This window comes from Amblyraja radiata, chromosome 17 (genome assembly GCF_010909765.2).
Source record: "Amblyraja radiata isolate CabotCenter1 chromosome 17, sAmbRad1.1.pri, whole genome shotgun sequence".
NCBI lineage: Eukaryota > Metazoa > Chordata > Chondrichthyes > Rajiformes > Rajidae > Amblyraja > Amblyraja radiata.
In genome coordinates this window covers 27,451,170-27,478,228 of record NC_045972.1, presented here as the reverse complement: position 1 = coordinate 27,478,228, position 27,059 = coordinate 27,451,170, and the positions used below count along the sequence as shown (strand labels likewise).

Genomic DNA, 27,059 nt, shown 5'->3' with positions numbered 1-27,059 from the left:
AGGGATATTGATATGGAATGGAGGGGAGTGTGGAGGGAGGGAGAGTGTGGAGGGAGAGAGGGAGGGAGTGTGTGGAGGGAGGGAGGGAGGGGGAGAGTGTGGAAGGAGACGGGGATGCTGGGATGGTGACACCGTGTGGTACGGTCTATGGGGCTGGTGTGGGCCGGTGACAGCATGGCGGTTTCCCCTACAGTACCGGCTGTCGGTCTCGGCGCTGGACTATGCGGGGGACCTGTACGCCGAGCCGCTGGAGCTACAGGTGATGGTGATGGATGAGAACGACAACGCACCCGTCTGTTCCCCAGAGATTCACCTCGCCTTCGTAACGGAGCACAGGAGGAAAGGTGGGTCCGCGTATGGCAGCGTAACGCCGGCCACTCGTCGCAGTGAAGGGTGACCAAAGCAAGGCTTGCATTCTATATAACTATGACATAGAAGCAGAATTAGGCCATTCAGCCCATCGGATCTGCCCCACCATTGAATCATGGCTGATCAGAGGTCAGCACAGTGGTGCAACGCAAGAGTTACTGCCTCACAGCGGCAGAGTCCCAGGTTCGATCCTGACCTCGGGTGCTGACCGTGTGGAGTTTGCACGTTCTCCCCGTGACTGCGTGGGTTTCCTCTGTGTGCACCGATTTCCTCCCATATTTCAAAGATGTACAGTTTTGTAGGTTAATTGGCCCCCCTGTAAATTGTCCCTAATGTGTAGGATATTTGCTAGTATACTGGGTGATCACTGGTCAGCGTGGAATCGATGGGCTGAAGGTCCTGTTTCCGCGCTGTATCTCTAAATCGATCCTCCTGCCTTCTCCCCGTAACCTGTGATGCCCTTACTAATCAAGAACCTATCAATCTCTACTTTAAAAATACCCAATGATTTGGGCTGAGGTTTATGTTTGTTGTATCTTCCCCTTTGCCCTGCCTATTATACTTGAGTTTGATCCCCAGCGCAGGGACTCCTCCAACGCACACTGCTCCCATTCTGTAACTTGCTCATCCTTTGAGGCGGCACGATGGTAGAGCCACTGCCTCACAGTGTCAGAGTCCCGGGTTCGATTGTGACCTCGGGTGCTGTCTGTACAGAATTTGCACATTCTCCCTGTGACTGTGTGTGTTTTCTCTGCGTGCTCCGGTTTCCTGTCACATCCCACATTTGGAAATGGCTCCAATACATGGAGACACCTGCGTGTGTAATATATGCAAAAATAATTTCACTGTGCAGTTGCATTTGTTACCAATAAAGAACCATTGAACTATTGAAAGACGTGCAGGTTTGCAGGTTAATTGGCCTCTGTAAATTGTCCCCAGCGTGTGGGATACAACTAGTGTACAGGCAATCGATGGTCAGCATGGACTTGGTGGGCTAAGGGCCTGTTTTCACGCTGTATCTCTAAAGTTTAATATTTTCCAGGCGCCTGCATAGTTCAGCTGAGGGGAGAAGATGAGGATGACCCTTCGACTGAGAACGGACAGTTCACTTTCCGACAGCTCGGGCAGGAGCCTGAGGATCCGGAGCCCCTGTTCACAATGGACGGTGACGGGAAGGTCACCCTCGCCAGAGACATGACAGACTACAGCTCACTCACCTACCGCCTCCTGGTGGAGGTAGCCGACCTTGCCGGAGCAGAGGGAGGTAAGCACTGGGACCGGAGGCACCGGGCACTGCACACACTGGATCAGACTCTACTGGACTTTATCTTGCACGGAAGGCGATTCTCTTTATCCTGCATCTGCACACGGTGGACAACTCGATTGTAATCGTGTTTAGTCTTTCTGCTGACTGGATAACACGCAATAAAAAAGCCTTTTACTGTACCTTGGTACTAGTGATGGTGGCACATTGACGCGACGGTAGAGTTACAGCCTCACAGCCCCAGAGACCCAGGTTTGATCCTGACCTTAGGTGCTGTCTGTACAGAGTTAGTGCGTTCTCCCTGTGACCGCGTGGGTATTCTCCTGGTGCGCCGGTTTCCTCCCGCACTCCAAAGAAGTACAGGCTTGTCGGTTAAATTGCTTTGGTAAAATTGTAAATTGTCCCTAGTGTGTAGGATAGTGCCAGTGTACGGGGTGATTGCTGGTTGGCACTGACTCGGTGGGCCGAAGGGCCTGTTTCTGTGCTGTATGTCTAAAGAGGGAACGACAGTGGTGAGAGCGGTCGTTGATTGTGTTGGCACTTGGGGTAGCAGCGAGTGCGTTTCACGGGGACAGGTCTGCAGCCACGTCCATGTGAGATAGCATTGAGACATCTCCATGGAGAAGGAAGTCCATGGGTTGTGGGAGCTCGGTTGGACATTGATGGAGGGAGACCAACAATGTGAATCCAGGGGGAGCCAAACACACAGTGCTGGAGGAAACATAGAAAATAGGTGCAGGAGTCGGCCATTCAGCCCTTTGAGCCTGCACCGCCATTCAATATGATCATGGCTGATCATCCAACTCAGTATCCTGTACCTGCCTTCTCTCCATACCCCCTGATACCTTCAGCAACAAGGGCCACATCTAACTCCCTCTTAAATATAGCCAATGAACTGGCCTCAACTACCTTCTGTGGCAGAGAATTCCACAGATTCACCACTCTCTGTGTGAAAAATGTTTTTCTCATCTCGGTCCTAAAAGATTTCCCCCTTATCCTTAAACTGTAACCCCTTGTTCTGGACTTCCCCAACATCGGGAACAATCTTCCTGCATCTAGCCTGTCCAACCCCTTAAAAATGTTGTAAGTTTCTATAAGATTCCCCCTCAATCTTCTAAATTCTAGCGAGTACGAGCCGAGTCTATCCAGTCTTTCTTCATATGAAAGTCCTGACATCTCAGGAATCAGTCTGGTGAACCTTCTCTGCACTCCCTCTATGGCAAGAATGTCTTTCCTCAGAACTCAGTGGCTCAGGCAGCATCTGTGGAGGGAATGGACAGGCGACATTTGGGGTATATCGATGGTCCACACTAACGCTGCTGTTTTATTCACAGGCCTGTCGAGTACGTGCACTGTCATAGTGGATGTGGATGAGGTGAACGACCATGCCCCTGAGTTCTCCCAGCGACAGGTACAGGTTTTACCATTGAGATGGATCTGTAAATCTCAGACTCAAATCTACTCCTCACCATCCCATCACACACGCCTGGGGCCAGACACAGAGTGCAGCTCCCATAACACTGTCCCATCACACGCGCCTGGGGCCAGACACAGGGTGCAGCTCCCATAACACTGTCCCATCACATGCGCCTTGGGGCCAGACACAGAGTGCAGCTCCCATAACACTGTCCCATCACACACTCTTGAAACAGGGCAGCACAGAGTAGACATCTTCACTTTGTCTACACTTCACCTTTTCTCAGCCAGGCCACCAGCATATTCAAGGATGGGTCTCACCCAGGTCACTCCCTCTTCTCTCCTCTCCCATCAGGCAAGGTGTACAGACGTGTGAAAATGCATTCCCCTAGATTCAGGGACAGTTTCTGCCCAGCTGTTGTCAGGCAATCTGGAAAGAGTGCGGAGAAGATTTACCAGTAAATCAGGCATCCTATCACCACTAGAGAGTGGTCCTGACCTCCCATTTACCACGTTGAAGACCCTTGGACTATCTTTAATCGGACATAACTGGACTTTATCTTGCACTAAACGTCATTCCCTTTATCCTGTATCCGTACACTGTGGACGGCTCGATTGTAATCATGTGTAGTCTTCCTGTTGACTGGACAGCACGCAATGCGTGATAATAATAAACTAAACTAAACGACTAAAGGGCTGATGATGATGTCGGTTACACCGTACCACTGGCCCGTGAGTTGCTGGCCTGCCGGTCGGGCGAGCTGACCATGTCCCCTGCTCTCCTACAGTACGGACCGTTCAACGTACCAGAGGACACTGGCATTGGTCACGTCATCACCAACCTCAGTGCCAGCGATGCTGACTTCAACACGTCTGATGCCTGGCTCATTACGTACGCACTCGAATCCGGGAATGAAGGCCAGCGGTTCGGAATAGTCCAGGGCGGACAGAGCAACATTGGGAAGCTGATACTGCGCAAGGTATCACACCCTCTGTGTCCACACCACACTCCCCATCTCTCTGCCCCCTCCTGTTACTCTCTTGGGCATTTTGCTCCTCGCCAACTCCTTCCCTCTTTCCCACTCGATTTCCCCACTTCCAAGCTGCAGATGCAGGAGCCGGAAAACTCCAAAGTCCGGGTTCAGGAACAGCTTCTTCCCTGCAACCATCAAGCTATTGAACACTACAACAGCCAATTAAACTCTGAACTGCCAACTGTCTGGGTTTGCACCACAGACTTTGAAATGGAGATGAGGAGGAATTATTTTCGTCAGAGGGTGGTGAATCTGTGGAATAAACAGACGGATAAGGCATTGGGTATTTTTAAAGCGCAGATTGAAGGATTCTTGATTAGTTAGGGTGTCAAGGGTTCTCTCTCTCTCTCTCTCTCTCTCTCTCTCTCTCTCTCCCTCTCTCCCTCTCTCTCTCCCCCTCTCCCTCTCTCCCTCCCTCTCTCCCTCTCTCTCCCTCTCTCTCCCTCCCACTCCATCTCTCCCTCCTCCTCTCTCCCTCTCTCCCCCTCTCCCTCTCTCTCTCCCCCTCTCTCTCTCCCTCTCACTCTCTCTCTCCCTCTCTCCCTCTCTGCTTCTCTCCCTCTCTCTCCCTCTCTCCCTCTCATCCCTCTCGCCCTCTCTCTGCTCCCTCTCTCCCCTCCGTCTCTACCCTCTCTCCCTCTCCTCCCTCTCTCCCTCTCTCGCTCTACTCTCTCCCTCTCTCCCTCTCTCCCTCTCTCTCCCCTCTCTCCCCTCCCCCTCATTCTTCCTCTCCCCCCTCTCCCTCCCTCTCTCTCCCTCTCTCTCTCCCCCACTCTCTCTCTCCCACCCCTTCCTCCTTAGGGAGGGGTGGTGAGGAGAGGGGGGAGGGGCAGTGAGGGAGGGGCGGTGAGGAGGAGGGAGGGGCAGTGAGGGAGGGGCGGTGAGGAGAGGGGGAGGGGTGGTGAGGGAGGGGCGGTGAGGGGGGGGAGGGGCGGTGAGGAGAGGGGGGAGGGGTGGTGAGGGAGGGGCGGTGAGGGGGGGGAGGGGCGGTGAGGGGGGGGGAGGGGCGGTGAGGAGAGGGGGGAGGGGCGGTGAAGGAGGGGCGGTGAGGGGGGGGAGGGGCGGTGAGGGGAGGGGCGGTGAGGGGGGGGAGGGGGCGTGAGGGGGGGAGGGGCGGTGAGGAGAGGGGGAGGGGCGGTGAAGGAGGGGCGGTGAGGGGGGGGAGGGGCGGTGAGGAGAGGGGGGAGGGGCGGTGAAGGAGGGGCGGTGAGGAGAGGGGGGGTGGGGTGAGGGAGCGCCGCACTGTGGGAGGGGAGGTACTGAGGGGTGACACTGTACTGTTTGTGTCCCCAGCGCCTAGACTTTGATGCGGTGAGTGAGTACTGCCTGGTGGTGAGTGCCAGGAACATGGAGGAGCTGGAGGATGGGGAATACGGAGCCAGCTCCACCACCACCCTCTCTGTCCACTTGCAGAATGTGAACGAGAGGCCGGAGTTTCCGCGGGCAGCGTACGAGGTCAACGTGTCCCGCGAGGTGCCGCCCGGCACCGTCTTACTGACCCTGCAGGCTCGGGACCCCGATTCTGTGGCAACCCCCATACGGTGAGGAAACTCCGCGACACGTCGGCTCACCCTGGCAACGGCAACACCGCCCCCTCTACCCGCTCCTTGCCTGGGCTCTGAAGATGGACACAAAGTGCTGGAGTACCTCTGCGGGTCAGGCAGCATCCCTGGAGAACATGGATAAGTGGCGTTTCAGGGCGGGACCCTTCCTCAGACTGGCAAACTGGAGATGGGTTCCAAGCCGAAACGCCACTTATCCATGTTCTCCAGGGATGCTGCCTGACCCGCTGAGTTACTCCGGCACTTTGTGTCTATCTTTGGTATAAACCAGCATTTGTCGTTCCTTCTTGCACCCTTAGCTGTGTCTCCCTGCCACCATTGTAGATCATGAAACAGTACAGGCCCTTCGGCCCACAATGTCCATGCCGTTCATTATGCCAAGTTAACCCAATCTCATCCTCCACACCTCCTAGACATACTTAATAATCCAAATGTATAATAAAACTGGGTTAACATGCTGGGTTAATTTTAAATGACTTACAGTATAAGTAGGATATAGAACAGTATAGCGCAGGAATTCTCGCCCCACAGTGTCTGCGTCGGACCTGATGCCATTAAACTTATCTCCTCTGCCTGCACATGACCTATATCCCTCCATTCCCTGCCTATCCATGTGCCTACAGTATCTTAAAGTCTCTTGAAAAAAATCGCTGTTGTATATCTCCCCCACCCCCATTTCTGGCAGCGCGTTCCATGTCTCCCACCATCCTCTGTGTAAAATCAACCTTCCCCGTACATCCTCTTTAAACTCTGCCCTTCTCATCTAGAACTGAGCAGTACTGCACAGGAACAGGCCCTTCGGCCCACGATGTCTGTGCCAAAATTAATGCCAAGACCACCTCGTATCTGCCACATCCCTCCATTCCCTGCATATCCATGTGCATATTCAAAGGTTTCTTATAGGCCACTCTTGTATCTGCCTTCATCACCACCCCTGGCAGCATGTTCGTGACACCCAATACTCTCTGTTTAAAAAAAACTTTCCCTGGAGATCTCCTTTAAACTTTTCCCTTCTCGCCTTAAAGCTATGCCCTCTAGTATTTAACACAGGAGCAGAATTAGGCCATTTGGACCATCGAGTCTACTCCGCCTTACAATCATGGCTGATCTATCTTTCCCTCTCAACCCCTCCTGCCTTAACGTTTGACGCCCTTACTGATCAAGAATCTGTCAATGTCCGCTTTAAAAATATCCATTGACCTGGCCTCCACCGAAGTCTGTGGCAATGAATTACACAGATTCACCACCCTCTGACTGAAGAAATTCCTCCTCATCTCCTTTCTAAAGGTATGTCCTTTTATTCTGAGGCTGTGTCCTCTGGTCCAAGACTCTCACTAGTGGAAACATCCTCTCCACATCTATCCAGGCCTTTCACTATTTGGTAAGTTTCAATAAGGTCCCCCCCGTCATGCTTGTAAACGGCAGCAGGTACAGGCCCAGTGCCGTCAAACCCTCATCATATGTTAACTCATTCATCCCCGGGATAATCCTTTGGACTGATTCACCTTCACTAATCCTGTTTAACTGATTTCATAGTCATACCATATGGAAACAGGCCCTTCAGCCCTACTTGCCCATGCCGACCAACATGTCCTATCTACACTAGTCCCACCTGCCTACCGTTTGGCCCATATCCCTCTAAACCTATCCTATCCATATACCTGTCTAAATGTCTCAGAAACGTTGCGATAATTCCTGCTTCAACTAACTCTTCCAGCAGCTTGTTCCATACACCCACCACCCAATGTGTAAACAAGATGTTACCACTCTGGTTCCTATTAAGGAATAAAGTCCTTGTCTGCTCAACCTCTCCTTCCAGCTCAGACTCTTGAGTCCTGGCAACATCCTTGGTAAATCTTCTCTGCGCTCTTCCCAGCTTGACAACATCTTTCCTATAACACGGTGATGAAACTAACACTGTGATCAAAATGTTTCCCTGCACGTTTCCTCCCAGACTGTGTTTTAGGCACCACAGCCGGGTAGATCCCATGGTTCCAGTATAAACAATGTGCCAGGTTTATCACAGAGTCCCCGGAGATGGGAAGAGTGGGGGTCACTGGCCCCGGACTAACCACCTACTCCTGCCCTCTGCAGGTACCGTCTGAACAACGAGTCTGGGAACTGGCTGTCGGTGGGAGCAACATCTGGGGAGGTGACCGTTCAGGGCCGGCCCCCTGCTGCCCGCAGCTACCGTCTGCAGGTCTGGGCAGAGGATGGAGGTGAGGAGACGCTCAGTGGCCCCGCAGACGTGGCTCCGCAGAGCAGACGGCATGCTCACTGTCACAGACAGATGTCTAACACTCCCAGACGGACTACCTGCTCACCCTAACTGACTCACTACACTCCCAAACGAACTTCCTATACTCCCAGACGGACTGACTACACTCCCAGACAGTCTGCCTATACTCCCAGATGGACTGACTACACTCCCAGACAGTCTGCCTATACTCCCAGACGGACTGACTACACTCCCAGACAGTCTGCCTATACTCCCAGACGGACTGACTACACTCCCAGACAGTCTGCCTATACTCCCAGACGGACTGGCTACACTCCCAGACAGTCTGCCTATACTCCCAGACGGACTGACTACACTCCCAGACAGTCTGCCTATACTCCCAGACGGACTGACTACACTCCCAGACAGTCTGCCTATACTCCCAGACGGACTGGCTACACTCCCAGATGGACTGCCTATACTCACAGACGGACGTCTCCTCACTCAGACAGACATCTACTTACTCAGAAGGACATCTACTCAGACAGATAGACTGTCTACACTCCAAAACCTACCAAGCCCGCACGTCAATGGGATGTGGGAGGAAACTGGAGCAACCGGACGAAACTCACATAGTCACAAGGAGAACGTGCAAACTCCACACAGGCAGCACCCAATTTCAGGATCGAACCCGATTCTCTGTCACTGTGATACAGCAGCTGGAGCCGCTGGGTCACTGTGCCGCCTGTATCAGGTTTAGGTTTAGTTTAGAGATACGGCATGGAAACGACCCCTTCGACCCACCTAGTCCACGCCCACCATCGATCACCCATTCACACTAGTTCTACATTATCCCACTTTCTCATCCGCTCCCTACACACTAGGGGCAATTTACCGAGGGCAAATTAACCTACAAACTCACATGTCTTTGAGATGTGGCTTTATTATTGTCATGTGTGCGGATCAGATCAGATCAGATACACCATGTTACATAAATACAATCGTCAGACTAAAGTGCAACAGGTAGAGCAAAGGGGAAATACAGAGTGCAGAATATAGTTCTCAGCGTTGTAGCGCATTAATTCCGGAGACAAAGTCCAATGTCCGCAATGGGGTAGAGGTGAATCGGACTGTGCCCTAGCTTATGGAAGGACCGTTCAGAAGCCTGATAACAGAGGGGAAGAAGCTGTCCCTGAGTCCCTGGATTGTTGATGTAGTTATGCCTCCAGCTCTCTCCCAATGGAGGATGGAGTCTACCCCAAGGGGGTTACCGAGACTCGGGGAAGAGTGGCGGTGACGTGAAGCGTTACCCCGGGGGACAGCACTCTCCCAGCAGCAGCTGTTCCAGCGCTGTCAGACAGGGACGTCTCGGTGGGAAGATGGCTCCCCGTGTTCAACGGGCAGCTGCTGCTTGCTTCATGGCCCAGGCAGCGTTAGAGACCCACTCCCTCAGCCACCCACGGTGAACGAGGAAACAAAGCACTGCGGATGCTGCTCTACACCGAAGATAGACACAAAGTGCTGGGGCAATGCAACGGGTCAAGCAGCATCTCTGGAGAAAATGGATGGATGGCATTTCAGGTCGTGACCTTTCTTCGCACTGCAAGGTCCCTGGGCTTTGCCCCACCCCCACCTCTTGTCCAGCTTTCTTCCGACCACTATGTCACCTATCCATGTCCTCCAGAGATGCTGCCTGACCCGCTGAATGACTCCAGCACTTTGTGTCTCCTGTTTACTGTAACCTGCCTTCCCATCAGCCTCACAGAATGACTCACTCACTCACTCACTCACTCACTCACTCACTCACTCACTCACTCACTACTGGTATTAATTGAAGATAGAATTCAGAATGACCTAACACAAGAAGCTGAGAGAGAGAGAGAGAGACAGAGCCAGAGTGAGAGGGGGAGAGAGAGAGAACAGACAGAGACAGAGAGAAACAGGAGAGAGAGAGATAAACAGAAAGAGACGGAGAGAGAGGCAGAGACAGAGATAGGGTAGAGAGGAGGGAAGAAAAATGGGTGAGGGTGGAGTGAGAGAGGGAGACAGAGAAAAAAGAGGGGAAAGGGGGGGGGGGGAAGAGAAACAGAGTGAGAGGGAAAAGCTGTTAAGCTGAAAGAGACGGAGAGGAGAAACAAAAAAAAGTCATAGCCAGACAGCACAGAAACAGAATCATCTATGCAGACTGATCTAAGCTAGTCCCATTTGCCAAGTTTGCCCCATATCCAAAGATTTCCTATTATACAAGTATCTGTTCAAATGATTTTTTTAAATGTTGTTATTGTACCTGCCCCAACTACCTCCTCTGGCAATTAATTCCATATACCCAATAGCCTCTGTGTGGAAAGGTTTGATGGTTCAATGGTACTTTACTGTCAGGGTACCTAAGTACAGTAGGTTTGCTTTAGATCGTCTCGTGTTAGATCATTCTGAAATGTATCTTCAATTAATACCAGTGCATGTGTCATTTTACATCTTGCCCCTCTCACCTTAAACCTGTGCCGTCTAGTTTTTGATTCCCCTGCCCTGGGTATAAGACTGGGTGCATAAACCTGGAGACATTTCATCCTGGTGTCAAGCTTGGCAAGTGGGAGTCACTGGCTGTGGTCTGAGTGTGTGAGTGTGTTAGTTACTTGAATGGTGATAAAACAAACTGTGAGGCGTCGGCATGGAAACCCTGCAGTGTTGAGCTGACAATGATGCCACTGTCCAGGAACGCGCCTACAAAGAGCAGATCCCACCGCTTATCCTGGCTCCACTTCACCACATTCAACGGCCTGTCAAACTCTCAGCTGAATCAACCTACAAACCCCGCACGTCTTTGGGACGTGGGAGGAAACCGGAGCACCCAGAGAAAACCCACGCGGTCACGGGGAGAACATACAAACTCCACTGGCTGGTTACTGAGCCAGGTGCTCAAGTAACGCTGGTTTAGTTTAGTTTTTTATCACGTGTACCAAGGTACTGTGAAAAGCTTTTGTTGTGTGCTATCCAGTCAGCGGAAAGACAACACATGATTACAATCAAGCCGTCCACAGTGTACAGACATACAGGATAAAGGGAATAACGTTTAGTGCAGGATGAAGTCCTGTAAAGTCCGATTATGGATAAGAGGGTCTCTGATGAGGTAGATGGTAGGTCGGGACCGCTCTCTAGTTGTTAATAGGTGGTTCAGTTGCCTGATAATAGCTGGGAAGAAACTGTCCCTTGAATCTGGAGCTGTGCGTTTTCACACTTCTGTACCTCTTGACTGGTGCAGCGTGCCTGTGTGACAGGCTGTAGGAATCTCCCTCAAACTGAGGCACCCGCTCCCCCTCCCCTCCCACTCACCCGGGCTCAGGGGCTTGTGTTACAGGGAGAGGTTGGATAGGCAGGGACATTTTTCTTTGGAGTGTAAGAGGCTGAGATTCTAAAACTAGGGGGCATAAGATGAAAATGAGAGGGGAGAGTTGTAGAGAAAAACGTGTGGGTTTTTAAGTTTATTGGATTCTGTAAATTGTCCCGAGTGTGTAGGATAGAATTAGTATATGGTGATCGCTAGTTGCCGTGGACTCACTGGCTGAAGGGCCTGTTTCCACGCTGTATCTCAAAAACTAAAACTAACAAATAGAAACCACAGGGACAACGCTTTCATACAGATGGTAGCCCGTATCTGGAATGAGCTGGAAATACTTGGCAGGTCAGTCAGCGTATGTGGAGGGAGAGAAACAATTCAGGTCAAAGGTGGAAGGTCACGGGCTGCTTGCCCTTAGTTAGTGGGTGGAGCGGGACTAGACCAGTTAGAATGCGTCAGACCCACTAAACGGAAGCCCAGTGGTGCTTTCATCCAGTGTAGGAAGGAACTGCAGTTGCTGATTTATACCAATGATAGACATAAAGTGCTGGAGTAATGGGACTGCAGTATCTCTGGAGATAAAGGATGGTCGATGTTTCTGGTCGGAACCCTTCTTCACACAAAGATCCGAAACATCACCCAACCTTTATCTCCGGAGATGCGGCCTAAGCCGTTGAATTACTCCAGCATTTTGTCTCTATCTTTGGTGCTTTAATCCTGCTGACTCACCCTGCAAGAGTCAAGAGTGTTGTCACATGTCCCAGACATGAACAATGAAATTCTTACTTGCAGCAGCACAACAGAATATGTAAAATTAAAAAGTTTTATATATATATACTAGACCAACTGGGACCCATTGGGTCCATGTCACATGGGAGGCCTGGTCCCCCAACGCAACCCGTTCCCCAACGCAATATTGCACCACTAACCCATACCCCCACGGGAGGCGTGGTCCCCCAACTCAATGCGTTGCCGAACATAAGATTGCAGCACTCACCAGCCTCCGCCAGCACTGGACTTCAAAATAAAATTCCAATTCCACTTCCACAATTGCAATACCAATTGACCCTCTCCCTCCTGTCCTGCCAGGAGCTATAATGGCAACATTGTTGCAAATGTCAGGTGGAGGTCTGTGATAAGCCCATTCAGATGAAAAGTTGGTGGATTGCAACTTTATATCGAAGTTTGTTGGAAGCCGACAGGAAGGATTTTAACAATAAAAATCTTGTTAAAGTTGACTTCTTTAAAACTTGAATCATCAATAATGTGAAATATAGAATCTGAAGGGAACCTGATTATGGCGTGGACGGGAAAAATGTGAGTAAGAATGTGGAAATTTTTCAGCGCTACCGCGTAGCGTTTTGCCAAATATACAAATACACAGACACATACACACATACATACATACATACATACATACATACATACATACAAGATGACAGTTTCATAAGTACAGGGCATTCAGAAAGTATTCAGACCCCTTCACTTTTTTTCACATTTTGTTACGTTACAGCCTTATTTTAAAATGTATTAAAAGTTTTTTATCATCAATCTACACACAACACCCCAGAATGAAGAAGCGAAAACAGGTGTTTAGAAATGTTTGCTAAGAAATTAAAAATAAATAACTGAAATATCACATTTACATAATTATTCAGACCCTTTACATAGTACTTTGTTGAGGCACCTTTGGCAGCGATTACAGCCTCAATTGTTCTTGGGTATGATACTACAAGCTTAACACACCTGTATTTGGGTAATTTCTCCCATTCTTCTCTACAGATTTCTCAAGATCTGTCAGGTTAGATGGGGAGCGTCGATGCACAGCTATTTCAGGTCCCTCTAGAGATGTTCGATCGGGTTCAAGTCCGGGCTCTGGCTGGGCCACTCAAGGACATTCATAGACTTGTCATAAAGCCACTACTGCATTGTCTTGGCTGTGTGCTTAGGGTCGTTGTTCTGTTGGAAGGTGAACCTCCCCCCAGTTTGAGCTCCAGAACGCTCTGGAGCAGGTTTTCACCAAGGATCACTCTGTACTTTGCACCGTTCATCTTTCCCTTGATCCTGACTAGTCTCCCAGTTCCTGCCGCTGAAAAACATCCCCACCGCATGATGCTGCCACCACCATGCTTCACCGTAGGTATGGTATTGGCCAGGTGATGAGCGGTGCCTGGTTTCCTCCAGATGTGACGCTTGTCATTCAGGCCAAAGAGTTCAATCTTTGTTTCATCAAACCAGAGAATCTTGTTTCTCATGCCTTTTGGCAAACTCCAAGTGGGCTGACATGGGCCTTTTACTGAGGAGTGGCTTCCGTCTGGCCACTCTACCATAAAGGTCTGATTGGTGGAGTGCTGCAGATATAGTTGTCCTTCTGGAAGATTCTCCCATCTCCACAGAGGAGCTCTGGAGCTCTGTCAGAGTGACCATCAGGTTCTTGGTCACCACCCTGACTAAGGCCCTTCTCCCCCGATTGCTCAGTTTGGCCGGGCGGCCAGCTCTATGAAGGGTCCTGGTGGTTCTAAAGTTCTTCCATTTAAGAATGACGGAGGCCACTGTGCTCTTTGGGATCTGCAATGCTGCAGAAATTGTTTTATACACTTCCCCAGATCTGTGTCTCGACACAATCCTGTCTCGGAGGTTTACGATCGAACATCTCTAGAGGGACCAGAAAATTCCTTCATCTTCATGGCTTGGTTTTTGCTCTGACATGCACTGTCAACTGTGGGACCTTATATAGACAGGTGTGTGCCTTTCCAAATCATGTCCAATAAATTTAATTTACCACTGGTGGGCTCCAATTAAGTTGTAGAAACATCTCAAGGATAATCAATGGAAACAGGATGAACAGAAGCTCAATTTTGAGTGTCATAGCAAAGGGTCTGAATACTTATGTAAATGTGATATTTCAGTTATTTATTTTTAATTACTTTGCAAAAAATTCGAAACATCTGTTTTCGCTTCTTCATTATGCGATATTGTGTAGATTTATAATTTAAAAAATGAATTTAATCCATTTTAAAATAAGGCTGTAACGTAACAAAATGTGGATAAAATGAAGGGATCTGAATACTTTCTGAAGGCACTGTATATAGATAACTGTTATAATATACAAACAAGGTAATATATAAAAGTTATAATATATAATTGTATCTAAAAAAAGACACAAAATGCTGGAGAGTCTCAGCGGGACACAGCATCATATCTTGTAGTTCCTTCCTACACGCACACACATAATATATATATATATTCATATACATACATATACATCTCTGCACATACATATACATAAATCCAAACAAAAAATAACACTACAAAAAGCCAATACTAATATCCTGTCGATCTAGTGATGGTATCTCCATTTTCTCTGTAGATGACCCGAGCCTGTTTGTCACCACATACCTGGTGGTCCACGTCGCTGAACTCCGAGTGGCTCCTCCTGGCCCATTGCTGGTCTATTCTGGAACTTTCCTGTGCACCCCACGGAGAGAAGAGCAGTCAATCTCCGTCACCGTGTCTCACGGGGCCAGGATGGCCACTCTCTCCCTCGATGGCCATCCCATGGAGCAACGGAAGTGGAAGCTCGATCAAAGGAATGGTGAGGAAGGTGTACAGACCATGGGTAATCCCTGGCAGCGACAACATCTGTGGGACCCAGGCTGAGGGCACCACTCCTTCCCAGAGTCAGGAGAAGTGTTACCAAACATCTAGGTGGTCTAGGTCAGTCTGGATCAGGGTCCCGGCCCAAAACGTCACCTATCCGACTTCTCCAGAGATGCTACCTGACCCGCTGAGTTACTCCAACACTTTTGTCTTTTTCTTTGTAAACTAACATCTGCAGTTCTTGAGTCTACATCTAGGACCTTTAACTTGCCCGAATAAATGTAGGTCCTGATTATATGGGTGCTATCTGTACAGAGTTTCTCCATTCTCTCTCTGACCACATGGGTTTTCTCCGGGTGCTCCGGTTTCCCCCACATTCCAAAGACGAGCAGGTTTGTAGATTAACATAAATTGACTTTTGTGAATTGTAAACTGTCCCTAGTGTATAGGATAGTGTTACTGTAAGGGGTGATCGCTGGTCGGCACGGACTCGGTGGGCCGAAGGGCCTGATTCCGCAAAGTATCTCAAATAACTATGGCTGGTTTTGCTGCTTTGTGCTAGTTACTGAGCCCATTCACAGGCTCTGGTTTCTGAACTAGATGGGCAGCCTAGCGAGGTGTATAAGCTGATGGTCCATGTTTCCTCTTCCAGATACGCTGGCGTTCCTGTCCATCGGGCTGAGCTGGGTGGATCCAGGTTTGCACCAGGTCACGTTAGTCCTCAGAGAGGAAGGAGATGCGACGGTGATACTCAGAGACACTCTCCCAGGTAAAGCCTGGAGCAGTGTTTGCTTTAGTGTTTTTTTAGTTTAGTTTTAATTTATTCTCACATGTGCAGGAAAAATGTTCCCAATGTTGTGCGAGTCCAGAACCAGGGGCCACAGTCTTAGACTAAAGGGGAGGTCATTTAAGACTGAGGTGAGAAAAAACTTTTTCACCCAGAGAGTTGTGAATTTATGGAATTCCCTGCCACAGAGGGCAGTGGAGGCCAAATCACTGGATGGATTTAAGAGAGAGTTAGATAGAGCTCTGGGGGCTAGTGGAGTCAAGGGATATGGGGAGAAGGCAGGCACGGGTTATTGATAGGGGACGATCAGCCATCATCATAATGAATGACGGTGCTGGCTCAAAGGGCTGAATGGCCTCCTCCTGCACCTATTTTCTATGTTGTATGTTTCTATGTACAGAGGTAAAGTGAAAAACTTGTTTGTCGCGTGCTAACCAGTCAACGGAAAGTCTATACCTGATTACAATCAAGCCGTCCACAGTGTACAGGATATGGGATAAAAACAGTATGAAAAAGGGTCTCGACCTGATACATCATCTATTCCTTATCTCCAGAGATGCTGCCTGACCCGCTGAGTTACTCCAGCATTTAGTGTCTATTGGATAAAGGGAATAACGTTTAGTGTAATGTTTAATGTCACATAAATACTAAACTTGTGGTGATTAACACACTTCTGAATCATGGCTCCTCTGGTATTAGTTTATTAATGTCACGTGTACCAAGGTACGAGAATCTTTGCTGCTTTCTACCCGGTCAAATCATACTGGACCTGACATGACAAACTGCACAACATGTTATTTCTAAACAAAATTGGGCAGCACAGTGGTGCAGCGGGTAGAGCTGCTACCTCACAGTGTCAGAGACTCCGGGTGTGATTCTGACCTCAAGTGTTGCTGTGTGGAATTTTCTTTCTCTCCCTGTGACTGAGTGGGTTTCCTCCGGGTGCTCTGGTTTCCTCCCCCATCCCAAAGACGTGCGGGTTTATAGGTTAATTGGCCGTCTGTAAATTGCCCCCTAGTGCATAGGGAGTGAATGCGAAAGTGGGATAGCATAGAACCAGTGTGAACGGGTGATGAATGGTCACTGTAAACTCAGTGCGCGTGACAATAAATAAACTAAACTAAACATTGAGTGGAAACATGAATCCCATGGATGCTGCCCGACCTGCTGAGTATTTGTGCCACATTGGCTTTGCGTCTCACGTTGTCTAAACCTTGCCTTGCAGTGAATATTTGTACCTGCAGTTCGCACGGCAAGTGCAGGATTGAAATAGAGCCAATTCAAGGCAAACCGACTGTCTTAACAACTGTCAGCACCATTGTTGGCACCCTGGCTGTGATTGGTGAGTGGGATTTACGTAGAAACAGTTTGTGATAGATTACAGTCCAAGCACTTTGTTGGAAAAATGACAGTTCCCGTGAAGTATGTGTCAAACGCTTGGATTTGCTCCACAAGTTGGGAAACATAGAGGGGTGGGCTTGTAGTAGCAGCTCTGAATGATCTGAGAGAGAGAGAGAGAGCGAGAGATAGAGAGAGAGAGAGAGAGTGTGAGAAATGTCACACAGAGAGAGAGAAAGTGGGAGCAAGTCAGAGAAAGAGTAAGAGAGAGAGAGTGAACAAGAGGGAGATGGAGAGAATTGTCAGAGAGAGTGAAAGGAGCAAGTCAGAGAGAGAGAGAGAGAGAGAAAGTAAGTCAGAGGGAGAAAGTGAGAGAGAAAGAGCCTCGGAGAGAGAGAGAGAGAAAGTCAGAGAGGGAAAGAGAAAGTAAGTCAGAGAGAGACAAAGAGGAAGTCAGAGAAAAAAAGCAAATTAGAGAGAGAGAATGAGAAAGAAAGTCAGAGAGAATAGGACAGAGAAAGAGAGCAAGTTAGTGAGAGAGAGAGAGAAAGGAGAATGATAGCCAGAAAGAGAGAGAATACAGTGTGAGTTGCTGTTCTTCTAGTTAAACAATTACACTTTGAACAGGTTAAGATTGGATAGAAGCAATGGAATAGGCCCACATTGACCTTCCTGTCCTGAGCCCCCTCTACTGCCAGAGCAATGCCAGAGATGATTGCAGACTTACATGAGGTTGGCCATTCAGGACAGAGATGTGTTGAAGCCTCTTCCCTCAGAGAGCAGTGACACTGAGGACCATGGAGGCTCCAGTGGAGGTCGATAGGTATTCTGGCACTGGGAGAACTATGTGTGGGGCAGGAAGGTGAGGTTGAGGAAAACATGATAGCGGACCGTGGGACAGGCACGGGAATGTGGGAGATGACACCTGAACCTCTTCCCCTCCTTCCCAGCGGTATAAACCAGCATCTGCATTTCTTTTGTATTACTCCATGTTTACTCAGTTGCTGGTACACAAAAATGCTGGCGAAACTCAGCGGGTGCAGCAGCATCTATGGAGCGAAGGAAATAGGCGACGTTTCGGGTCGAAACATTGCCTATTTCCTTCGCTCCATAGATGCTGCTGAACCCGCTGAGTTTCGCCAGCATTGTTGTGTACCTTCGATTTTCCAGCATCTGCAGTTCCTTCTTAAACAATTATTCAGTTGCTTCCTCCCTGACCTCCATCACCCTTCTTTCTCTCTCTCTCTCTCTCCCCAAATACAGGATTTACCCTCATCCTCGTTCTCGTGCATCTCTCTGTTACCAGGAAACAGCGCAAGAAAAGCAATAGAGATGTCAGTGTGGAAGCAGCCCCTTTACGCCCCTCAGCATAGAGGCCCAGACCAGCGAACACCAGGCTTGGTGTGAACATCCCACTCCTAGTGTGGAATGCAGCCCAGCTCTGATCATTTCATTTACTTGCTGATCTTGGAGATTATGGAAATGTGTATCTTAAAAAAAAAAAAAAAAAATAGCTTGGAAATTCATAGAGACTTCTAAATCACAATCATAACTCAACCTGCTTTGCAACTTTGAACAGATTAAGAATGGATAGAAGCAATGGAATGGGCACACACTGACCTTTCTGTCCTGAGCCCCCTCTATTGCCAGAGTAATGCTCGACAGAAACTACAAGAACAGCACCTAATATTCTGGTTGCAACCCGACAGCGTGAACATTGACCTCTCCAATTTCAAGTAACATATCCCTTCCCCTCCCCTGCCTTTCCTGTCACCCCCACCCTCGTGCGTACACATTTCTCCCACCATCCACGCTCCCTGCTCCTTTCCCCTCCTCCGTAAGCTCATCTCCCATCCCCGGGCCCACCTTTTCCTTTATCCCCTCTTTCCCCTCCCCCGTCCCCTCATCCACATCCCTCCATAGAGTTTTACATTTCACTTTTTCTCTCCTCTCTTTATCTGACACCCATTTATCTCCTTTACACCTCCAGCCTTACTCCACCCATTTGCCGATCACACACCCCCCTCGTCTGTATCCACCTATCACTTGCCAGGCTTGTCCTGGACACACTTCTCTTTTCCAGCTTTCTCCCCCCCACTCCATCAGTCTGAAGAAGGGTCACAGATGCTGCCTGACCCGCTGAGTCCCTGTAGCATTTTGTGATTTGCTCCATATTCCAGCACCTGCAGTTCCATGTGTCTCCTTTGAAATGGGCGGCACCATGACTGGACCCTTCTTCTCTCCTCCCCCGTCTCCCAACCTCAATATCCTGGGAAGCCAACAGGCATTTGCTGATGTTCACCAAGTTGGCATACTAGTTGCATTTACTGCCCATATCCCTCTCAACCCTTCCTATTCATATATCTGTCCAAAAGGTCGTAAGTGTTTCTGCCTCTATAGCTTCCTCTGGCAGCTCGTTCCAGATACAGACTGTCTGCCCCTGAGGTCCCTCAAATCTCTTCCCTCTCACCTTAAGCCTGTGCCCTCTAGTTTTAGAATCCTCTACGCTGGGAAAAAGACTGTGAGCTTTCGCTTTATCCATACCCCTCATGATCTTGTACACCTCAATAAGGTCACTCCTCAGCCTCCTACGCTCCAAAGAAAAATGTCCCAGCCTCTCCAACCTCTCGCTGTAACATACCTACAAGCCCAGGTAACTTCCTTCTGAATCTTTTCTGCACCCTTTCCAATTTATATCTAGATGTTATGTAATGTGATATATATGAGGTTATATGTTTTGTGTGAAGTTCATGGGTGATGGATTATGAGTGAGATTATTCTGAATGTAGTAGTGGGTGCTATATCGGTGGTGATTGGGGTGATAGAGTCACGTATATAAAATGACTGGGGCACTTTGTGCTAAACATGATCAAATAAATGTCTTTAAATTTATAAATTCATTCAATAACGTTATTAATGGGAATCTGTATGAAAAACTTGAGAAAGATCCCAAATAAATCAGAAATTAAAGACAGTCACTCATAAATAGTCATAGAATCATCTAGCACAGGAACAGACCCTCTGGCTCTTTGGCCCAACTCATCCATGCCAGCCAAGATGCACCATTTAAACTAGTACCATTTGACTGTGTTTAGCCCATATCCCACTGAACCTTCTCCTGTCCATGTACCTGTCCAAGTGCTTTTTAACTGTTGTTATAGTACCTGCCTCAACTACCTTCTCTGGAAGGCAGCTCATTTCATACACCCACCACCCACAATAAGAATAAGCTATGAAATCAAGAACCAGAGGATATAGGTTTAAGGTGAGGGAGGAAGGATTTAATAGGAACCTGAGGGGTGGCTTTTTGACACAGAGGGTGGTGGGTATATGGAACAAACTCCAGAGGAGGTAGTTGAGGCAGGTACTATAACACCTTTTAATAGACATGGCACTTTAAATGAGATATGATTCAAACTTTAGAGGCAGACACGCTCTCACCAACCCCACTCCAAACATACACACACCCCTCACAACCCACATCCACATTCCCCCTCACTCCCCAACGCACAGATACAACGTGGAAACAGGCCCTTCGGCCCATTGAGTCCGCGCTGACCAGCGATCACCCCGTACACTAGGACTACCTACACACTTGGGGTAATGGACACTTTTTTTTAACCAAAGCCAATTAACCTACAAACCTGCACGGCTTTGGAGTGTGGGAGGAAACCGGAGCACCAGGGAAAACCCACGCATTCATGGGGAGAACATACAAACCCTGTACACTCAGCACAAGCAGGCAGGATGGAATCCGGGTCTCTGGCACTGTAAGGCAGCATCTTTACCTCTGCGCCATTGTGCGGCCTGCAAACACACACACCCCCCACCCCCACCCCTCAAACACACCCCCCCCCCCACTATTCACATGTAGACACCCAACATACCCCTCCCCAAAGTCATAGACAGACACTCCGCCCTCCCAAACACTCTCCCAAGGCATCCAGAACCCCAAACACAAACACAGCCAAGGGGCTTGCACAGTATCATGACCCCCACCTGCTTACCCCACCCACCCCAGTCTCCTGTCCCAGGTTCTCACTCTGAGGACGATCTTTCCTTTATCCCCCCAGTTATTGAATCGCTCTCTATAAATACAGTTGAAAACCAATTAAGAGACAGTGATTCACCATGGCTGCAGTGGATCAGTACTAATGGATGGAAAGTGTAATGAGAGTGGCCCGGGAGCGGGAGAGACGGCCACAGTAACCCGTCTCACTCACATTTTCCAACATGTGCACAGAGACATTTCAGGTACTGAGTTAACCCACCAGTCACCGGGACACGGTTACAGCCGTACGAGGCGTTGGTGAGGCCGCACCTGGAGTACCATGCTCAATTACAGCCATCCTACTGTAGGAAGAATGCCGGCAAGCTGGAAAGAATGCTGAGAAGATTTGCGAAGATGTTTCCAGGACTCGAGGGTCTCGTTGGGCAGGCCAACTAATTATTACTTGGAGTTTAGGAGGCTGAGGAGTGATCTTATAGAGGTGTATAAAACATGAGGGGAATAGGTAGGGTGAATGCACAGTATTTGACCCAGGGTAGGGGAATCAAGAACCAGTGGGCATAACTTTAAGGTGAGAGGGGAATCATTTAATCAGAACCTGAGGGGCAACATTTTCACACAGTGGGTGGTGGGTGTATGAAACGAGCTGCCAGAGGAGGTAGTTGAGCAGGTACTATCACAACATTTATAAGACAATTGTACAGGTATATGGATAGGAAAAGTTGAGAGGAATATGGGCCAAATGGCGGGCAGATGGGACTAGCATTGATGGGGCATCTTGGTCGGCATTGATAGGTTGGGCCGAAGGGCCTGTTTCCGTGCTGTATGACTTGCAGTCAATCCACCCCCCCCCATACAATCCAGCCCGCTGATACAACCCCTCCCTCCTCTCCTCCTCGCTCCCCTCTCCTGAGGCCCCGTCTTTCTCCCCCTCTTTGCTGCCCCCCTCCCTCCAGGGCAAGGCAGCTCTTCATCCAGGGAGAGTATAATCTCTGCCGTGGAGCCTCAGACCGCACTGACAGATCAGGCCAGATAACCATCCCCCTCTGGAACTCTGCCCAAGCTTGGCACAGCACTTGGAAACTTCCAAGGGATCTTAAATTACTGTCCCTGTGTCTGGAGATTCACAAGAGCCTTTTCTAACTCCCTGTCCATTTCCCGACTGTGCCAACGGTGATGATTCATTTCCCTCCCCTCCAACTTGCTTGACCTTGCTTTCTCCTATTCTACATTGGCTTTCCACAGCTTCGTGGCAAAGGGCCAGCCATGGAGGATAGACAATCCCAGAACCCTCTGCAGCCAGGAAAGCCATCTATCATCATTATAGGGCCGTAGGACTGGACAACACAGACACAGACCATCAGTGGTCATTTTGCTGATCTACGCCAGTCTATCGGACTATATCCGTCTATGCCTTGCTAATTGGATGTTTGTCTCAATACCTCACAGTGCCAGTGTGCAGGCTTCGATCCTGATCTCGGGTGCTGACTGTGTGGCGTTTGCACGTTCTTCCTGTGACCGCGTGGGTTTCCTCCTGGTGCTCCAGTTTCCTCCCACACCGCAAAGATGTATAGGTTAATTGGTCCTCTGTAAATTGCCCCTAGTGTGTTGGGAGTGGATGAGAAAGTTGGATAACATAGAACTAGTGTGAATGGGTGATGGATAGTCGGCGTGGACGTGATGGGCCGAAGGGCCTGTTTCCATGCTGTATCTCAATCAGTCAAATGTGGCAATTGTATCCGATTCCACCACCTCCTTTTGGCAGCGTTAAGGTATCAACACTCTGTGTGTAAAATCACTCTTCTCAGATCGCCTTTCAACTCCTTCCTCTCATTTTAAACCCATACCCACTTGCTTTTGCTACCCTAACCATGGAAAAGAAAAGATCCTGAAAATCTAAAATATCTTTGTTTCTCGTAATCTTATGCAGGTTAACCAAGTCCCCTCTATCTGTCAGAGGACTATGGACTAGGACATGCTGTACGATTCCATGACTATGACTCTAACCTCTTAGCCCCCCCGGGCATCAATATTTCTGAGCACCCTTCTATTTACAGGATGTGTTCCAACTCCGATTTGAGTTCAGAAAATTCATCATCTTGAACTTACTGTCTTCCATCTGTCAACTCTCTGCCCCGTCTTCCAACTGATCATAAGATTGTGAATGAGACCATTCAGCCTATCGAGTCTCTCTGCCATTTGATCATGGCTGATCTGCCTTTCCCTATCAACCCCAGTCTGTGTGGGGAAGGTCACAGAACCACACAACATGGAAACAAGTCCTTTGGCCCAACTTACCCACACTGACCAACATGTCCCATCTATACGAGACCTGCCTGCCTGTGCTTTGCCCATATCCCTCTCAACCTATTCTATCCATGCAGCTGTCCAAATGCTTTTTGAACGTTGTGTCAGTATCTACCTCAACTACCTCCTCTGGCAGCTCGTTCCATACCCACCACCCTTTGTGTGGAAAACGTTGTGCCTCAGGTAGGATCTAGATCTCTAAATCTAGAGAGCATAGGTTTAAGGTGAGAGAGAGAGAGAGAGAGGAGGTGAAAAGGGGATCTGAGGAAGGAAAATTTTTCACTAAGAATAATTTGTAAATGAAATGAGGTGCCAGAGGAGGTGGTGGACGCTGGGACAGTAATATAAATTTAAGAGACAGGTCCTGAATGAGCAAGATACAGAATGATCTCCATCCTGAGGTAGTCATAGACCATCTTCACTATCCACAATACTCCTCATTGATAGAAATACTCTGCAGGCCAGACAGCATCCATGGAGAGAGAAACAGAGTTAACAGATCCTTCATTGGAATTGATGACAAATATGTATTTTAGTGTATGAATAACATGCAGTCTCCAGCATCCAAATCGTTGGCATAGATTATGAAAACCTTAGGACGCCACTATTGATGGAGACACGAGGAACTGCAGATGCTTTATTCCTGTGAAAAATGCAAAGTGCTGGAGGAACTCAGGGGGGCCAGGCACATCTATGGAGGGCATGGCCAGACGATGTTTCAGGTCGGGAACCTGTCTGAAGTCTGATGAAGGGTTCCATCTAAAACATGGTTTGCCCATCTCCTCGAGGTAGGCCTACTTTGAAGGAGTTCTCCTTGGCGAAGGGTCCCGACCTGGAACGTCACCTATCCACATTCTCCAGGGATGCTGCCTGACCCATTGAGTTACTCCAGCGCTTTATGTTTTTCACAGATTTGTCAAACCTCATTGACCTTTCACGAATCCACACTGACCTTGCCCCGATTCTGTTATTTTTTTCAAGTGCCCTATTCTTTTAATAAAAGATGCTGGCACTTTTCCCACTGCTGTAGTCAGCTGGTTGCTCTCAGCAGATGCTTACTTGCTTTCTCCTCCTCTCCGCGATAGTTTAGGTTACATCTGCTGCCTTCCTGCCTGTGGGAATCAGTGTGTAGTCTACAGAGCTTTGATGTTTGACAAACTAACGTAGCCATTACCTCCACCGCCATCACTGTTGGGGAACAGCTCACCTGATCCCTGGTGCTCACAATAATTTATACACCATGGAACACAAAACAGTACAGCACAGCAACAGGCCCTTCTGCCCACAATGTCTGTGCCGAACATGATGCCAAGTTACAGTAATCTCTGCCCGCATGTAATCCATATAGTTTCTTCCCTGAATATCGATCTAAAAGCCTCTTAAACACATCCAACGTATCTGCCTCCACCACCATCCCTGGCAATACGTTTCAGGAACCCATCACCCACTTTACTACATATGTCCAGTCAGACTGAAGAAGGGCCCCGACATGAAAGGTCGCCTGCCCCATTCCCTCCACAGTTGCTGCCTGACCCGCTGAGTTCCTCCAGCAGTTTATTTCACTTTGCTCTCTTCTCTCTGTGTCTGGAAAGGCCCGGCGGTGTGATAACTGAACACAGTTGGGACAGGCGCGGCCGATGAAATGTTCCTGACACTCTTAATCAGTTTGTAGCCAGCAAGCTGTCTCCTCATCAGACAGGTTTACTGGAATCTTGGAGCCTGTCCAGGGCAAGGAGATGGGCTGTCGCTCAGGGTTTCCAGGAGGATTATTCTGGTGTTTACCAAACAGAAGTGAGTGTCTTCCTATCTTTGCATCAAACTCAGCTCCGAGAAGGCCCGTCAGCACCACCGCTCCATTGTCAGGCATACATGTGGCTGCTATTTTTAAGGCCTCTTAGATTAGGGCATTTTATTTTTGTTTGGAGTGCTTTCTATTTATACCGGTGACAGGGAGCTGATGGATGTTCACTGACAGACTGAAGCAAGGAGAGGCTCAGGTGGAGGGACGGCTTGACCTTGAGGTGCTCACTCTCCCGGTTTGTCTCGGCTGTTGGTCGGGAAATCGCCCGTTGGTCTCCAAGTAAGAGCTCCGGAAAACCAAGGCTACCGGAACACGGCTGCCCCTCACCCCTGACCTCTGGCCTCACGCACACACGTGCACACATACACACCGTGCACAGAGCACGCATGCACATGCACACATACAGGCATGGATGAACAAGCACGCATGTTCCCACATACTCACACACACACTTACACATAAATACTCCCACACTCACGCACACACATACTCACACACATACTCACGCAACTCACTCACACACTCACACATAAATACTCCCACACTCACGCACACCAACACACCCACACTCAGACAAACACACACACTCGCACATTCACACACACACACACATAAATACTCCCACACTCACTCACACACACACAAACACACGTACACACGCACTCAGACAAACACACTCAGACACACACAAACACACACTCGCACACTCAGACACACAAACAGAAAAACCCACATTCCCACACTCACACACACTCGCACACTCAGACACACACACACACACACACACTCAGACACACACACACACACACGCACGCACGCACGCACGCAAACACACACAGACACACACAGAAAAACCCACATTCCCACACTCTCACACACACACACATTGCAGAGTTGTAGCCCAGTTCATCACACAGACCAGCTTCCCCCACTCCATCGACACCACTTTGCCTCAGGAAAATAACCACCATAGTCAAGGATCACCGATCTTCCAACCAGTTTTATTATGGACCTTGCACTTTTTTACCTGAACTTTGTCTGTAGGTGTTTGGCTATACTGATGCAACACTATATTCAGCACTCTGGTATTTTCCCTTTACACTACCTGTTGTATTTGTGCGTGGTTTGATTGTACTCATTCATGTATAGTGTGATTTGACTGGATAGTACACAATGTTTTTCACTGAAGCTTGGTACACGCGACAATAAACCGATAAGAATGATGGACAACAACAGCAGCCTTGATCAGTAATATTAAATGGAATGTTGACTTAGTTTATTAAGGGATAGGTTTTGGTTCTTGCTGTTAAGACCAGTTTTTATTGCCCAACTCTTAATAGGCTTGAGATGGTCAGAGAGCCCAAAAGTCATGCAGTACGGAGACAGGCCCTTCGACCCGACTCATCCATGCTGACCAATATGCTCTATTGAAGCTTGGATGGCACGGTGGTAGAGTTGCTGTCTCACAGTGCCAGAAACCCGGGTTCGGTCCTGACTACGTTCTCCCTGTGACCACGTGGGTTTTCTCTGGGTGTTCCAGTTTCCTCCCACACTCTGAAGATGTACAGGTTTGTAGGTTAATTGGCTTCGGTAAAATTGTAAATTGTCCCTAGTGTGTAGGATAGTGCTAGTGCATGGGGTGATTGCTAGTCAGCGCAGACCCGGGGGACTGAAGGGCCTGTTTCTGCGCAGTATCTTTAAAGTCTAATGTCTAGTCCAATTAGCCTGCATTTGGCCCATATCCCTTCCTGTCCATGTACCTGTGCAAATGCCCTTTAAATGTTATTATGGCACATTCTTTGATATGTTGTTATCTGATAGTCCTGACGTGTGGTATGATTTACCTGGATAGCACATAAAGTTTCACTGTATCTCAGTAGATGTGATAACAATAAACCAAACTCTAAACATTTAACTATAAGCTGAAGATGTCAGAAATGCTCGGCAGGTCAGGCAGGAGCCGTGTAGAGGTGAAGCAGAGCTGGCATTTCCAATCTTTCTGACTGTCCACGTGGACTGT

General features: G+C 48.8%; 1 protein-coding gene across 1 annotated transcript in view; it reads left to right on the top strand.

The window, feature by feature from the left end:
• The window catches only part of cdh16 (cadherin 16), a 35,376-nt gene extending 15,562 nt beyond the window's left edge, over positions 1 to 19,814 (top strand). Inside the window, exons 9-18 of the mRNA XM_033035889.1 lie at positions 194 to 344; positions 1,412 to 1,633; positions 2,968 to 3,044; positions 3,838 to 4,029; positions 5,377 to 5,624; positions 7,740 to 7,864; positions 14,568 to 14,792; positions 15,450 to 15,566; positions 16,810 to 16,926; positions 18,186 to 19,814. Coding sequence (XP_032891780.1) covers positions 194 to 344; positions 1,412 to 1,633; positions 2,968 to 3,044; positions 3,838 to 4,029; positions 5,377 to 5,624; positions 7,740 to 7,864; positions 14,568 to 14,792; positions 15,450 to 15,566; positions 16,810 to 16,926; positions 18,186 to 18,295 — 1,584 coding nt within the window. The 3' untranslated portion in view covers positions 18,296 to 19,814. The remainder of the gene's footprint in view (positions 1 to 193; positions 345 to 1,411; positions 1,634 to 2,967; positions 3,045 to 3,837; positions 4,030 to 5,376; positions 5,625 to 7,739; positions 7,865 to 14,567; positions 14,793 to 15,449; positions 15,567 to 16,809; positions 16,927 to 18,185) is intronic.
• Positions 19,815 to 27,059: the final 7,245 nt, after the last annotated feature.